At 50.0% G+C, this 15,240-nt stretch overlaps 1 protein-coding gene across 1 annotated transcript in view; it reads right to left on the bottom strand.

Annotated features, from left to right (window-relative positions):
* Positions 1 to 10,949, bottom strand: part of Zan (zonadhesin) — a 103,665-nt gene extending 92,716 nt beyond the window's left edge. The window contains exons 1-11 of the mRNA XM_052168395.1: positions 10,873 to 10,949; positions 9,290 to 9,342; positions 8,097 to 8,243; positions 7,676 to 7,947; positions 7,258 to 7,345; positions 5,830 to 5,982; positions 4,046 to 4,210; positions 3,180 to 3,271; positions 2,030 to 2,108; positions 1,772 to 1,918; positions 300 to 571 (exon numbers count right to left, since the gene is read on the bottom strand). Coding sequence (XP_052024355.1) covers positions 300 to 571; positions 1,772 to 1,918; positions 2,030 to 2,108; positions 3,180 to 3,271; positions 4,046 to 4,210; positions 5,830 to 5,982; positions 7,258 to 7,345; positions 7,676 to 7,947; positions 8,097 to 8,243; positions 9,290 to 9,342; positions 10,873 to 10,949 — 1,545 coding nt within the window. The remainder of the gene's footprint in view (positions 1 to 299; positions 572 to 1,771; positions 1,919 to 2,029; positions 2,109 to 3,179; positions 3,272 to 4,045; positions 4,211 to 5,829; positions 5,983 to 7,257; positions 7,346 to 7,675; positions 7,948 to 8,096; positions 8,244 to 9,289; positions 9,343 to 10,872) is intronic.
* Positions 10,950 to 15,240: the final 4,291 nt, after the last annotated feature.

The following is a 15,240-nucleotide window of genomic DNA, read 5'->3' as shown; positions in this document are numbered from 1 at the left end:
CCTTGGTCATGGTGTCTCTTCATAGCAACAGAAAGTCAAACCCTAAGTAAGACAGTGTGACACCCAGCAAGCTCATGCAGTGTCAGTCATGCCTTGTCCATCGTGATGGGCTGTATCCTCCCCGCCCCCCCCAAAAAAACCTGCAGGTCACAATAAACCTCTTCTTGCATAAGCCGCTCATGTCTGAGATGCTGTCACGACACTCAAGAAAAATAACATGTCGCCTCTCCACCGCCTCCACTCACCATCCACCCTGGACCCCATGCAAATACAAATAAAGCACGCTCTCCGTGTCTCACCTGCATGGGCTGTTGGTGTCCCTTAGGGATGGTGACAGAGCTGTTCACCCAGCCAGAGCTCTGAGACCCAACCTGGTTCCACAGAGGAACAGGAGAACTACCCGCAGGGCTCCCCAGCAGGAGCTTCAGCGTGGTACCCCTTCCAAGGCCGTACATGTGGTAAGCGAACTCCACACAGATGTCCCCAGGGGCGCAGAACGGTGGGCTCACCAATCTGGCAGACTGCCCCTCCTGGGATAACTTGACGGAATCGAAGAAAATGTAATGCTCCCCTGGGTGAAAGAAGGGAACCGGAACACTAAGAGCCCAACCCCAAATGTGTGCAAGACAAATCTAGCTGCCTGCTATAGCCATGTCTAGCTAAGTGAACATACAACCAAATATGCATGGTAGTCTTTTACGTTGATGGTTTTGTTGTTTTGTTTTTAAAGAAATTTTTTTTTTTTGGATTTGGTTTTTTCGAGACAGGGTTTCTCTGTGTAGCCCTGGCTGTCCTGGAACTCACTCTGTAGACCAGGCTGGCCTCAAACTCAGAAATCCGCCTGCCTCTGCCTCCCAGAGTGCTGGGATTACAGGCGTGTGCCACCACTGCCCAGCGTTTTTAAAGATTTTATTTAAGTATATGAGTACACTGTCATGTCTCCAGACACACCAGAAGAAGCATCATCCCATTACAGATGGTTGTGAGCCACCATGTGGGTGCTGGGAATTGAACTCAGGACCTCTGGAAGAGCAGTCAGTGCTCTTAACCGCTGAGCCATCTCTCCAGCCCCTTTGTTTTATTTGTTTGTTTTGTTTTTTGTTTTGTTTTTCAAGACAGGGGTGGGTTTCTCTGTGTAGCTCTGACTGTCCTGGAACTCACTCTGTAGACCAGGATGAAATCACAGAGATCCTCCTGCCTCTACCTCCAGGGTGCTGGGATTAAAGGTGTGCACCATCATGCCCAGCTGTTTTCTTTAGTTTCTGAGTTATATCACTCAGGCTGGCCTGGAACTTACAGTGTTCCTGCCTTAGCCGACACATTACTTGTATGCACTGCTACAACCTGCTTCTTTAGGTCTCATAACTGAAGGCCGAAAGACACAGGAAACCCAACCTACAGCTCAGATTCTATTGACATCACACGCAGTTGAAAATAAGTAGATTTTGAGGTCTTGGGCTCGGACGTTCTTCTCCATCTCACCCCCCAGAGCTAGGGCTAGAACCTGTGGAGTTGCATCCGCTAAGCGAGTGCTCTCCCTGGGGACTCTAAGCAAGTGCTCTGTCATTAAACTGTTCCCATATGGCACAGCCTGGATTTTCTGCTGGGTCACAATGATCCCACTACTCCGACCAACCTACGTATAGTCCATTTTCTGGCTCCTGAGTTCTCCTCGGTAAATACCTCATCCGCTAGCAGTGACACCATCAAGTCCCTGACTAGATGCAGATGCTGCGACTCCTAACCTCTAGGAGGTCCTCGGTCTCCTCACCTCCGTAGGGGAACTCTCTTGGGGACCCTGAGATGGGGGTAGGCACGCTTTTACTTCCCCAGCTCCAGTGTCCGATGTCTCCATACACCTGGTTCCAGTCACAGAAAGGATGGGTTCTGTCTTCAAAGTCGCACTGCGGAAAGCTCTCTGGCAGATTCCAAGAGGAAAGTTTGAGACACTCGGTCCGTGAGCTCCGCCCCACCCCCAAACGCTGCGGACCACTCATTCAGCCGGGGGTTCCCAAGGCTCTGTTCTCACCCCCACAGGGAGCAATGCTGACCGCATCCACGGCTATTGCCGGCTCTGGGTTATTTCCAAACACGCCCACCACCATGAACTGAAAGGGAAAGGCAAGGAACCCAGAGTGAGCAGGCTCACCAATCCTTCCTCCATGCCCCGCCCCGCCAATCCTCGCTCCACGCCCCGCCCCACCAATCTTCGCTCCACGCCCCATCCCGCCAATCCTCACTCCACGCCCCGCCCCGCCAATCCTCACTCTACGCCCCGCCCCACCATCCTCACTCCGCGCCCCGCCCCACCCATCCTCACTCTACGCCCCGCCCCACCATCCTCACTCCGCGCCCCGCCCCACCCATCCTCACTCTACGCCCCGCCCCACCATCCTCACTCCACGCCCCGCCCGGCCAATCCTCTTGCTCTCTTATGAAGGCTAGTGTTAACCATCAACTTGATACATCTAAAGTCACCTGACAGGCCTCTGCGCATGCCTATGGAGGGTACCGTGGGTCGGGGAGGATTATCTGGATTGTCTTAACTGAATGGGAAGACCCTCCCACTGTGGGCAGCGACATTCCATGGGGGGGGGGGGGGACCCTGGACTGTATTGGTTGAGAAAAGGCGTTGCATAGCAACAAGCCTTTATTGTCCTCTGCTTCCTGACTGTGGGCAGGATGTGACCAGCTTCTTCGAGCTCCTGATCTTATGAATTCCTCACTGGGGTGGACTTTACCCTTGAACTGTCATCCAGAATAAATCCTTTCTCCCTAAAGCTGCTTTTGTTAAGAGTATTTTGTCAACAACAGTATTCCTACTACAATATCTACTCCAGCAACTGTGCTATGTGCCTCAACTAAAGATCTGCAGTGTCATCACTGCCACTTGGCAAATGAAGCTGTAAAGGTGTTTACGCATTGACCTTGTGTTGTAGACATCAGAAATGCATCTGTTGCCTGTGCTAATAAATGTGAGATGAGAATTGTAAAATAAAATTTTAAAAAAAAAAGAGTATTTTGCCACCTGGACAGAAGAAGAAACTAAGACACTTCCTCTCTGGCACTTCTATTCAAAGACCCAGCTCCCGCTCCTCACGCCCCAGTCCTCAGTTCACACGAACGGAGGGAACCTACCATACACAGGGACTCCCAATGAGGACCTTGTGCCTCTGTACCTGTATCTGTCCCTGTCCTGTGTAATTGACAGACACAGGCTGCCAGTCAGGTCCAGGGTGTCCTGAGAAGAGGGAGTGTTTCCGAATGTTGCCTACAATGGAGAAAAAGAGAGAAGAGGAAAGTTTATGGGGATTTGAGAGGGAAGGACAGATCCCTCCCACCCTCCCTCCCTCGGTCTCTGTCTGTCTCTCTGTTCATGTGTACAAGAGCACATGAACGCGTGTGCATGCCTGTAAGTGTATGTGCATGCAGGTCTTTAGGCAGATGTGCACACACATGTGTATGAAGCCCGGGCGCCAACCTCAAGGTGTCGTCCCTTAGAAGCTATCCACCTTGGTTTTTGAAACAGAGGCTTTCACTAGCTGGCCCAGGGCGGGGCAGGGGCGGGGCAGGGGGCGGGGCAGGGAAACACCCACTGACCTGTGCCTTCCCAGTGTTAGGATTACAAGCGAGCGTTAACCCTGCTTAGGTTTCTACATGGGTGTTGGGGGTGGTAGTCAGGTTCTCAAACTTGCATGGCAAACGCTTTCCTGAGTGTCTCCCTGGCTGCTTTGCTGCTGTTTGTCACTGATTTTTACACAGTCTCCTGTAGGTTAAGCTGGTTTCAAACTGACTTTGTAGCAGAGACTCCGCTTGAATTTCTTACTCTTTCTGCTCATCCCTCCCAAGTGTCATAATTGCAGGCACCACCCACCGTGGCTGGAAGTGCCTTTAGTTTTCTACAGTCCAATGTCCTTCCTAATTCTAACCCGTGGAACAATCTCACAAGTACATCGGGTTTCCCTAGTCCCTGAGATGTTCCCTCTCAATGTCCAGTCAACCCAACCCTCCCAGGTGGCGCCCGTGATTGGTAAACTCTTCTAACCCAAAAACGTAGCGTAGACAAAAAGGCCTTCTTCATGTCCCTGGCCGCGCATTATGTAGTAGAAAGACAGGGTCAGACAGCCGCTGGAGTGGCTCAGGGGACTCAGAAGAACAGCTTTCTGCCCCGGCCTTGCATTCGTAGAGTCCAGGAGCATGTACGAGCCATCTGTGAAAGAAAGGGCCGGTGAAGTGGATGGCTAGGAGGGAGGTGCGTCAGTAATGAAGATGTAGGGACCTGGAGGGGAGATAGAGACCTGGCGGAGCGGAGATCCAACAGCCGCCTAGAACGAGGCACAGGTCAGGGGGTTACACCCACAACACAACTTGCAGAGTGCTTGGACTGGTGTCACTCTAGTAAATGCAGCCGTCCCAATCTTGTCCCCTGAGTGCCACCGACTCTTCAGGTCCAGTAGTTATAGCCTCTTCCTTTCCGTGCCACCCTCCCCCGTCCCCTCACACCCGGGACACTGTCGAGTCACTCAAGTTGAAGACAAACATCCAGTCTGACCCTGAGAAATAGGCAGTTCCCATCCAGCTTCCCTTCGCTATTAAACCAGACAGCCAATCAATCTGAGCTTCGCTTAGTGACGCAACTAGTAACCAAGGAAAGAGGACACTGATTTGCAGTGGAGAGCGCACACGCATGCGCATGCGTATTCATGCCCAACCACTTTCCGATGCCTACAAACCTCGAGCTAAGAGAAGCCAAGAAGCCAAGAGAATAAGCCAATGGTTTCAAACAAAAGGAAAGGTGTTGAAGAACTTTCTTGAAGGTAAGCTTTCCGGAGCAGGAAGATGAGTGATCCTAACAAGTAAACTGGGAACGGAAATCAAACATCACTTGGTGTTTGACCTCCAAAACTTGCTGGATGCAAGGACTACGTGGTGACGAGGGGGAGATGGCACCGCGAGGAAGAGACAAAGAAGGCGTGGATGGCGAAACAGGAAGAGAACGCCCAGGCAGGAGTACAGGGAGATGGGAAGGAAGGGATGAATGGAATGAACAGGAAGGAACATTGTTTGGCTTAACTGACAGCAAATCTTCCTCAGTAGTTCCCATCTGCCCTGCGTGTTCCAAACAGTGGCTTCTTAGCAGGAAACCCAAGTGGCATTAAGTCAGGATCTTGCTGACTAGTCCAGGCTGGCCCGAACTCACGATCTTCCTGCCTCAGTCTCCCAGGTACTTGGATTACAGGCATGCCACACCATGCCTCCCTCTCTCCTTGCCACTTTCCACATTTTCTGTTCCTTCCATGGGCTGAGAGCGGAGCCCAGGGCCGGATACATGCTACACGAGGACTTTACCGCTGACCTACATCCCCAGCCCTTATTTTTCATTTGTTTCTGAAACAGGGTCTAGCCCAGGCTGCACTTGAAATCACAATGTAGCCTAAGCAGTTATTGAACCTCACATCCTCCTGCCTCAGCCTCCCAAGTGCTGGGGTTACAGGCTTGTGCCACCATACCCGGCTCCTTGCAGATTTTACACGCCAGTTCTTAACTTTCTGGAATATTGTACAGGATGGCTATTCAGTTAATACCAGATGAAGAATGAATGAATGAATGAATGATGACAAGGTTTGTGAGAAGCAAGTGGTGCTGGGTCTGCTTGGCAGCCATTTCGGCAGTAGAGGGAGCTGCAGAATACTTGAAATCATGTTTCTTGCTGATCTGAGCTGAAGGAAGCCTGAGGCTGCTGGGTTCTGGCCTGACCTAGGGATGCTATTGTAGGCAATGCATAGTTCATTGGAGCCCAGAGATTCTCGGGATATATACAATACTCACTGCCAGGGTTAGAGAAGTCTTCAGTAGGTCCCACACCCGGCTTCCCCGTTGATCCCTTCTTCTGGGTCCACTTAGCCCCAGTGGCAGTTGGGACCCAGCTCCAGCCGCAGAGATCATTTAGAGTATCAAAGGTGCACATCTGGGACAAGCAGACTGAGAGGAGAGAAAAGAAGAGATGGAGCTGGGGATGTGGTTTAGTCGTGAAGCAGCCACCTAAAATCCCCCAGGGAGGGGCTGTGGGTGTGGCTCAGTGGTAGAGCCCCTGCCTAGAGTCCCCCAGGGAGGGGCTGGGGCGTGGCTCAGTGTAGAGCCCCTGTCTAGACTCCCCCAGGGAGGGGCTAGGGGCGTGGCTCAGTGATATGGCTCCTGCCTAGAATCCCACTACCAAAAGGCTGAAAGTACAGTATAGCCATAGAGCCCTTATCTAAAATCCTCCAATATAGGACTTAGGACAGCACTCAGCAATATAGCATTCTCCTAAAACCTACCAATGAAAACCCAGAGCCATGGTTCAGTGGTAGGGCCCTTGTCCAGAATTCTCCAGTAAGAACCTGGGAGTGTGGCTCAGTGGTAGAGCATTTGCCCAATGTATACAAAGCCCTGGTTAAACCTTGATATCAAAAGGAAGTGGCTGTGAGCTTTCTGTCATAAGAGGAAGCTTAGGAAAAACACCTCAGCGTGGGGTCAGAATTCTTAGGCTCCTTCTCAAGGCTGTGGTGGGTGTTAGCAAGCTTTGAGGTCAATCTATATCCTACTGCTCAAGAATTCTGCTCTTGGTATGAATTACATAGCTTGCCCAGCCTTAGACTTCTTGTCTGTGAACTGGGAATTGTCTCTGTGTAAAGTTGTAAATTAAATTATTTGTGGGGTGTCGAGCCCATGTTCAGTGAGTCTTAGCCCCTTTCACAGCGCTGGGTTTTTCCTTTCCAGCCAGCCAAAAGGAACACTCTATACATCAGAGTAGTGTGGGTGACCCCTACGATGACTTTACAGTCAGATTTCTGTGGAACTTCTTTTGTTTTAGAGACAGCATGGAATGCAACCCAGGCTTGCCTCAAATCTGCCATGTAGCCTAGAATAACCTTGAATTTAGGATCCTCCTGCCTCTGCCTCCAGAATGCTGGGATTAAAGATGTATGCCATCACAAGGGAATTGTGCATGCTAGCCAAGTGCTTTACTGACTAAGCTACATCTCCCAACCCACCAAGGGTCTATGGACACACACAGGCTAAGATAGGCCAGCCTGTGGCCATGAAGTCACACCAAGAAACCAGAAGCCTCAATTCATGAGAGTCCAGGGTCCCGCTTGCTGAGCTGTCTTGACCCTATTTTGGAAAGTTTGACGGGGGGAGGGGGGGGGAGGCAGGGGGGTGCAAGGGGGGACGGGTCAGGAGAGGGAGAGGCACTTAAGAAGGACAGGAACTCACTCCGATTGCAGGTACCCCGCTGGATAGAGAGGCCATCCAGAGAGATGTCCAGGTAGGCCGTGTTTCCTCTCATGCCTTCAAACATCAGCTGCGGAATTGGGGACAAAGAGACCCTGACCCTGTGGACCGCACGCCTAACCTCCTTCCTCTGGCTGTTGGTTTCCATCCTGAGCTCAGGTGGTTGGGGATCTAGGTCTCCTCATTTTTAAAAAAATTGCCTTCATTTATAACACATAGCATACATGTGAGTCAGAGGACAAGTTTTGGGAGTTGGTTCTTGCCCACTGATCTCGGGTCACCAGGCATGATGGAAGAAAAGTCCATGATGGCCCTCTGGGTTCCCCCTTTGCCTACCTCCCTACGCCTCTTCCTTTCGATCCCTTCCCCACCAGACCTCTAGGTCTGCCCTTGACCTCACCCAGCTTGGTATATCATGATCCGCTGGTACAGTGACAGTCGTGGGCATCCAAGAGGGACTCTGGGTGTTCACGTGTTTCCAGAGCACGTAGGGCCGGCGCTGCTTCCGGCCCCTGAGCAGTAGCAGTCTGAGCTGGGCGCCCCATGACAGCCCAAACATGTGGAAGGCGAAATGAATGCAAAGGGGACCTTGTTCCCATATGTCAGGGCTGCGCAGACGTGCCACTCCGCCCCGAGGGAAGGTGTTGGGGTCCATGTGCAGGTAATACCCCTCTGTGGGGAGGCAGAATGGGAAGGACTGAGTCTTTGCTGTCCCCAGGGGCCATCCCCTCTACCCCTGCTCATCTTCCAGCAGCCCCTCCCAACTTTATCTCCACTCCACCATCCTCCACCAAACTTTAGGCTTCCCTCGGACTCCTTACCCCCATTGGGGTACCCCCCGGGGGGGCCAGAGGTGCCAGTCAGGGAGGGCCCAGTAGTCCGAACCCAGTCCCCGTCATCCGCAGACATTTGAGACCAGTCACAGAAAGGTCTGGAATCGTCTTCAAAGTCACACTTGGAGAGAATGGCTGGGAAGAAAGAGTCTCTGTGAGGCCCTCAGAAAGGGCAGAGGGTCAAGGGTCAGGTCACAGAGCCACACTGGGAGGTGGGGGTCAGCAGGGTCACTGAATATAGAGAAGACAGCGGATCCAGAGGAGAGAGGTGGGAGACACAGAATTGGGGGAGGGGGGTGTGGAGCTGGCGAGTGGAGAGAGTGAATGACAAAGTTGGGGAGCACAAACTGGGGTCCAGGCGGATTCAGACAGGACAGCTTTGTCTTGGCAGCATGTGTTTAGTTGTGACTATTATTACTGCTATCTTGGTTTTGTGTGTGTGTGTGTGTGTGTGTGCGTGCGCGCGCCTGCAGATGTGCATGTGTGTAGAGACCAGAGGTCAACATCAGGTGTCTTCCTTAATCTCTCTCTACTTTATGTTTAGAGACAGGGTCTCTCCGTGAACCCATAGTTCACTGATCCAACTATACTGGCTGGCCAAGGGACCCTAGAGATCCTCCTGTGTCTGCCTCTCCGGTGCCGGGATGACAGCATGCACTACTGCGGCAGGCTCTTTACTTGATGCTAGGGATGGAAGTCAGGTCCTTACGCTTGTGCAGCAAGGATGCTGCCTACTGAGTTATCTCCCAGCACCCCCTGCCTCTCGTTCTCATGTAGCCCAAGGTGGCCTTGAACTTGGGATCCTCCTACCTCGGCCTCCTGAGAGCCAGGATTACAGGTGTGCACAACAATATCCAGCCTATTGTTTTGTTATTTTGAGACAAGATCTTGTTATCCAGGCTGCCCAGGAACTTGGGATCCTGCTTGGGCCTCCCCAGTGCTGGGTTGCCAAACCCGTGCCATGGTATCCAGGGCGTGTTCATTTGAAGGGTAGAGTTAGGCCATGTTTTCCCACTGTTCCCTCTGCCCTTGTCTGTTCAGGAGCTGCCCTTTGCATATGTGTCCCATGTTCATGTGATTGCTGTCCCCTGACTATGAGTCCTGGACTAGGACTGGAGTTCATGGTTAGAGCAGCCTGTAAGGAGGGAAAGGAGGTCTGAGTAGGTCTGGGTGCAACTCACGATCCTCTCTTGAAGTGCGCACTATCTGCTCCAGGTCTGGAGAGTTCGGTCTCCTTGGGATTAGTTTGGAGAAAGCAAAGAATGTTTTAGCTTTGTCATTATACAAATTATCATTAAGACTATGATTATGTTCTTCCTTCCTTCCTTCCTTCATTCCTTTCTTTTTTGGATTTGTTTTTTTTTGTTTTTTTTTTTTTTTGTTTTTTTTTTGAGACAGGGTTTCTCTCTGTAGCCCTGGCTGTCCTGGAACTCACTTTGTAGACTAGGCTGGCCTCGAACTCAGAAATCTGCCTGCCTCTGCCTCCCAGAGTGCTGGGATTACAGGCCTGTGCCACCACTGCCGGGCTTTTTCTTTCTTTCTTTCTTTCTTTCTTTCTTTTTCTTTCTTTCTTTCTTTCTTTCTTTCTTTCTTTCTTTCTTTCTCTTTCTTTCTCTTTCTCTTTCTCTTTCTCTTTCTCTTTCTCTTTCTCTTTCTCTTTCTCTTTCTCTTTCTCTTTCTCTTTCTCTCTCTCTCTCTCTCTCTCTCTCTCTCTCTCTCTCTCTCTCTTATTTGAAGACAGGGTCTCATGTAACCCAGGCTAGCCTCAAACTCCCCCCTAAGTAACCAAGGATGACTTTTTTTTTTTTTTTGGTTTTTTTGATTTTTGGTTTTTTGGTTTTTTCGAGACAGGGTTTCTCTGTGTAGCCCTGGCTGTCCTGGAACTCACTCTGTAGACCAGGCTGGCCTCGAACTCAGAAATCCTCCTGACTCTGCCTCCCAGAGTGCTGGGATTACAGGTGTGCGCCACCACTGCCCGGCACCAAGGATGACCTTAATTAAACTCGTGATTCTCCCGTTTCCACCTTCTAAGGACGGGATTCGCAGGAGTTCGCCACCACATCTAGCTTATTTCTTTTGGAGTCTTTTGCTGAGTAGTCTAGGCTAGCCTGAAGTGTTCCTTTCTGCTGCCTCCCTCACCCCTAGTGCTAGGACTATAGGTTCGCACTGCCACACTTAGCTCCCATCCCCACCTTACACGCTCAGCAAAGAAGCCCTTCCTCTTCCATCAACTTGGGTCAGAATTTCCAACAATCCAACTGCTACCAAGGAACCTCAACCACCTCTCATTCCGTGCCGCCCTCAATCTTGAGCTCTGGCCTGTCAGCTTGGCCCACTGTCTGGAATGTCACCTCAATTTCAGGACCTGGGGATGTGAGACTCTCCCCATCCAGGTCAATAGGTCATCTTCCCAACTGCACTGAATGTCTCTTTACCTCCCTCCCCACTCTCCTGACTTTTCTTTTTTGAGTCAGGGTCTCATGTAGACCAGGCTCGCCTAGAACTTGATAGATAATCAAGTGTGGCCTTGAACTCCTGATCCTCCCCTCTCTCTACCTCCCAGGAGCCAGGAATACATCCTGAGCCATCTCAGCAAGTTTATGTGGTGCTGGGGTTGGAAACCGGGGCTGTGTGTAGGTCAAGCAAGCCCTGCATCAGTTGGCTTACATCCATAGCTGTTTTCTCTATAATTTCCTCTCTCGTCTGGCATCCCCAGATGACCCTTGACCCATCATTCATCACTGCTGCCCCCAGCCCAGCTTACCACACAGGGTTAGGCACTTGTTCCTGGCCCCAGGCGGCCCCCACCAGCAGCATCAGGGTCCAAACTGGAGGAGCCATGGGGGACCTCAGAGGTGGCCCTCAGGTAGAGAAGAAGATTACAGTGAGGATCCCAGGCCACTTTATAAACACCTGGCCCTCCTCCCTTGTCACCCTTCTGAGGAGGCCATTAAAATAAAAAAGGAAATCACAGCATTTGAGAAGTCCCTGGGGATATAAGATTATCAGAGTTGAAATGGAAAACCCAATAGAAGAATTATAGACAGAAATAAAGGGGAAATAAAAAGGGAGGCAGAACAGATCCAGGAAGTCTAACATCAAGCAAAAAGTTTGTTATCAAGTTTGATAAGAAACAGCAAAGGGAAAGACGACTGAGAGGTAGAGAGAGTCTCGCAGAGCCCAGGCTGGCCTCGGATTCATGAAATAGGCAAGGCTAGCCTCGAAATCCATGAACCTTCCACCTCCAAATGCTGGCACTATAACCATGGTGGCCACTAAGAAAGCACTCACGAACTCTCCCAGAACGGAAATACTCAGGGCTCTTAATTAAAAGGTACCTAGTGTGGTGGGTTCAGAGAGCCACAGAAACTACTTTGTGGAAATTTCAGAATATCAGGGCTGAGAGGAAGACGGGAAACCCTTTTAGATAGTAAGGAACAGGTCACATACTAAGGACCAGGGATCCTCATGGCCTCAAGTCTCCTTGGTAGCAATCATAGGTTCTAAAGGCAGAAGAACACTAACTGCAGAATTCTGATGGAAAAAAAATCATTCAGACTTAACATTCTACAGCTGACGACCGTGGCAGATGCTGCTGAGGGTCCCATGAATGAGGGACAGAGACCTGAAGGACACACTTACTCAGAGAGGAAGAAATGCAAGTTGCCAGGAAGCATTCGAAAGTGTGTGTGTGTGTGTGCGTGTGTGTGTGTGCGTGTGTGTGTGTGTGTGTGTGTCTGTGTGTCTGTGTGTGTCTGTGTGTGTCTATCTGTATGTGTGTCTGTGTGTGTTCTATGTGTGTGTGTCTGTGTGCGTGTCTACATGCATGTCTGTGTATATGTCTCTGTGTGTGTCTATGCCTGTGTTTCTGTGTGTGTGTCTGTGTGTATCTGTGTCTGTTATGTGGGTGTCTGTGTGTTTCTGTGCATGTGTGCGTGTCTCTGCATGTGTCTGTCTGTATGTGTGTCTGTGTGTATTCTATGCGCCTGTGTCTCTGTATGTGTGTCTACGTGCATGTCTGTGTATATGTCTGTGTGTGTGTGTCTGTGCCTGTGTTTCTGTGTGTGTGTGTGTATCTGTGTCTGTATGTGGGTGTCTGTGAGCATCTGTGCGTGTGTGCGTGTCTCTGCATGTGTCTGTCTGTATGTGTGTCTGTGTGTATTCTATGCGTCTGTGTCTCTGTATGTGTGTCTGTGTGCATGTCTGTGTATATGTCTCTGTGTGTATGTCTGTGCCTATGTTTCTGTGTGTATCTGTGTCTGTGTCTGTATGTGTGTGTCTGTGTGTGTGTGCCTATGTGTGTGTTTGTGTGGCTGTGTGTGACTGTGTGTGTGGTCTGTGTGTGTCTCTGTGTGTGTACCTATGTGTGTGTTTGTGTGGCTGTGTGTGACTGTGTGTGTTTGTGTGTGTGTCTGTGTGTGTCTGTGTGTGTGCCAGTGTGTATGTGTGTGTGTCTGTGTGTCTGTCTGTGTGCCTGTCTGTGTGTGTCTGTGTGTCTGTCTGTGTGCCTGTCTGTGTGTGTCTGTGTGTGTCTGTGTGTTTGCCAGTGTGTGTGTGTGTATGTCTGTGTGTCTGTCTGTGTGCCTGTCTGTGTGTGTCTGTGTGTGTGTGTGCCAGTTTGTGTGTCTGTCTGTCTGCCTGTCTGTCTGTGTGTGTGTCTGTGTGTGTGTGTCTGTGTGTGTGTCAGAGAACACCTTGCAGGAGTAGGTCCTTTCACTGCCTGGTTATGAGAATCAAATTCAAGCTGTTAGATTTGGCAGCTAGTTGAGCCATCTTGTCGACCCCTATTTTATTTTTCTAAGATAGAGTCTTGTAGCCCAGGTTGACTCCAGTTGAGGCTGAGTGCCGCCATGCCAGTTTATGTGCCCTTGAGAATCGAACCCTAGGTATCACGCACACTAGGCAAGCTCTCCATCAACTGAGCTACATCTCCAGCCTTCTGTTTTGTTTTTCAGACAGGGTCAGTGTAGTCCAGGGTGGATCTTGTAGTCTAGTCCCAAGATGGCTTCAAACTCGTGGTAGTTCTCCTGTCTCAGCCTCTCAAGTGCTGTGGTCCCAGCTACTCAGCAGACTGAGGCAGGAAGATGGCACGTTCAAAGGTGGCCTGGGCAACTTAGTGAGACCTTGTCACGAAAGGAAAAGTAAAAGGAAGCCTGGCTGTGGAGTCTAGCGGTGGAGGGCACAGCGCTAGTGCGGGCGAGGCGCAGCCATCCAATCTGGGCCCCACACGTGCCCGCTGATGCGCCCAGGGGCACACACCTTAAAGATTTATTTTATGATTTTGTTTATGTGCAGCATGTGTACACGTGAGTGGAGGTCTCCAGGGAGGTCAGATCCCTCGGAACTGGAGTTACAGGTGACTGTAGCTGCTTCACCTGGGGACCAGGGCATGGAAATCTAGTCCTCTGCAAGAGGAGCAAGCACCCTGAGCCACCAAACCATCTCTCCAGTGCCCTGTGGTTTTTCTTTTCTTTTCCTTTTTGGATTTGGTTTTTTCTGAGACAGGGTTTCTCTGTGTAGCCCTGGCTGTCCTGGAACTCACTCTGGAGACCAGGCTGGCCTTGAACTCAGAAATCCGCCTGCCTCTGCCTCCCAGAGTGCTGGGATTACAGGCATGCGCCACCACCGCCCGGCTCCCCTGTGGTTTTTTAAGTATTTATAACTTTTAGTATTTAATATTTTGTTAAAATTAATTTTCAAATTAAAAAACACCTAGTGTACATATTATATCTGTAACATAGTAACTACATTATATATATTATATAGTTACAGTTATATCAAATATACATATCCATATGTATATATGACATATGCAGTGAATGTGGGGGGGTGTGGGTGTGTGTGTGTGGGTGCGCACACCCAGGTGTGGCAGTACGCACATGCCTGTAGTCTCAGCACTCAGGAGGCTGGGGCAGATGGATCTGAGAGAGTTCAAGGACAGCCTGAACTACAAAGCAAGTTCCAGGACAGCCTAGGCTATTACACAGAGAAACCCTGTTTCAAAAAACAAAACGAGAGAGAGAGAGAGAGAGAGAGAGAGAGAGAGGTGTCATAGTTGGATAGGATGCTGATTGACAGAATCACAGTAGTTGGTTCTCTTCTTCCAACATGTGGGGCCCAGGGATTGAACTCAGGTTGTCTGGCTTAGTAGCAAGCCCCTACGGCTCAGATGTCTTTCATCTCTCGATTTTTGTTTTGATTTTTGAGATGGGAATTCATAACATGGACTCTAAATGGCTTCAGATGGAAGTAATCCTCCTTTGGCAACCTCCCAAGTTCTGGGATCACCAGCATGTATCGCCAACACCCAGATGGTTTTGTTTTTTAAATAGGATCTCACTAGGTAACCCAGGCAGGCCTAGGGGATCTCCCTGCTTTAACCCCGGATAGTGAGGTTACAGATGTGTGCCCTCCTCAACCTGTACTCATGAAAGGAAGGAAGGAGGGAAGGAAGGAGGGAGGGAAGAAGGGAGGGAGGAGGGAAAGAAAGAAAGAAAGAAAGAAAGAAAGGAAAGAAAGAAAGAAAGAAAGAAAGAAAGAAAGAAAGAAAGAAAGAAAGAAAGAAAGAAAGAGAAAACACAAGAAAGCTTTTGCCAGACTTCATGGCACAGTCCTGTCTTCGCAGTTACTCAGATGACTGAAGCAAAATGATTTCAAGTTCAGACCAACTTCAGCAACTGAGGAAGATCAACAACTGAGGAAGACCAACAACTGAGGAAGATCAGCAACTGAGGAAGATCAGCAACTGAGGAAGACCAACAACTGAGGAAGACCAACAACTGAGGAAGACCAACAACTGAGGAAGACCAACAACTGAGAAAGATCAGCAACTGAGGAAGATCAGCAACTGAGGAAGACCAACAACTGAGGAAGACCAACAACTGAGGAAGACCAACAACTGAGGAAGACCAACAACTGGGGAAGACCAACAACTGAGGAAGACCAGCAACTGAGGAAGACCAACAACTGAGGAAGATCAACAACTGAGGAAGATCAGCAACTGAGGAAGACCAACAACTGAGGAAGATCAACAACTGACGAAGATCAGCAACTGAGGAAGATCAACAACTGAGGAAGATCAACAACTGAGGAAGACCAGCAACTGAGGAAGACCAACAACTGAGGAAGACCA

The sequence above is a fragment of the Apodemus sylvaticus genome, chromosome 22, assembly GCF_947179515.1.
Source record: "Apodemus sylvaticus chromosome 22, mApoSyl1.1, whole genome shotgun sequence".
NCBI classification, from domain to species: Eukaryota; Metazoa; Chordata; class Mammalia; order Rodentia; family Muridae; genus Apodemus; species Apodemus sylvaticus.
Note: the sequence above shows the minus strand (reverse complement) of the source record. Positions and strands in the feature narration are given on the sequence as shown.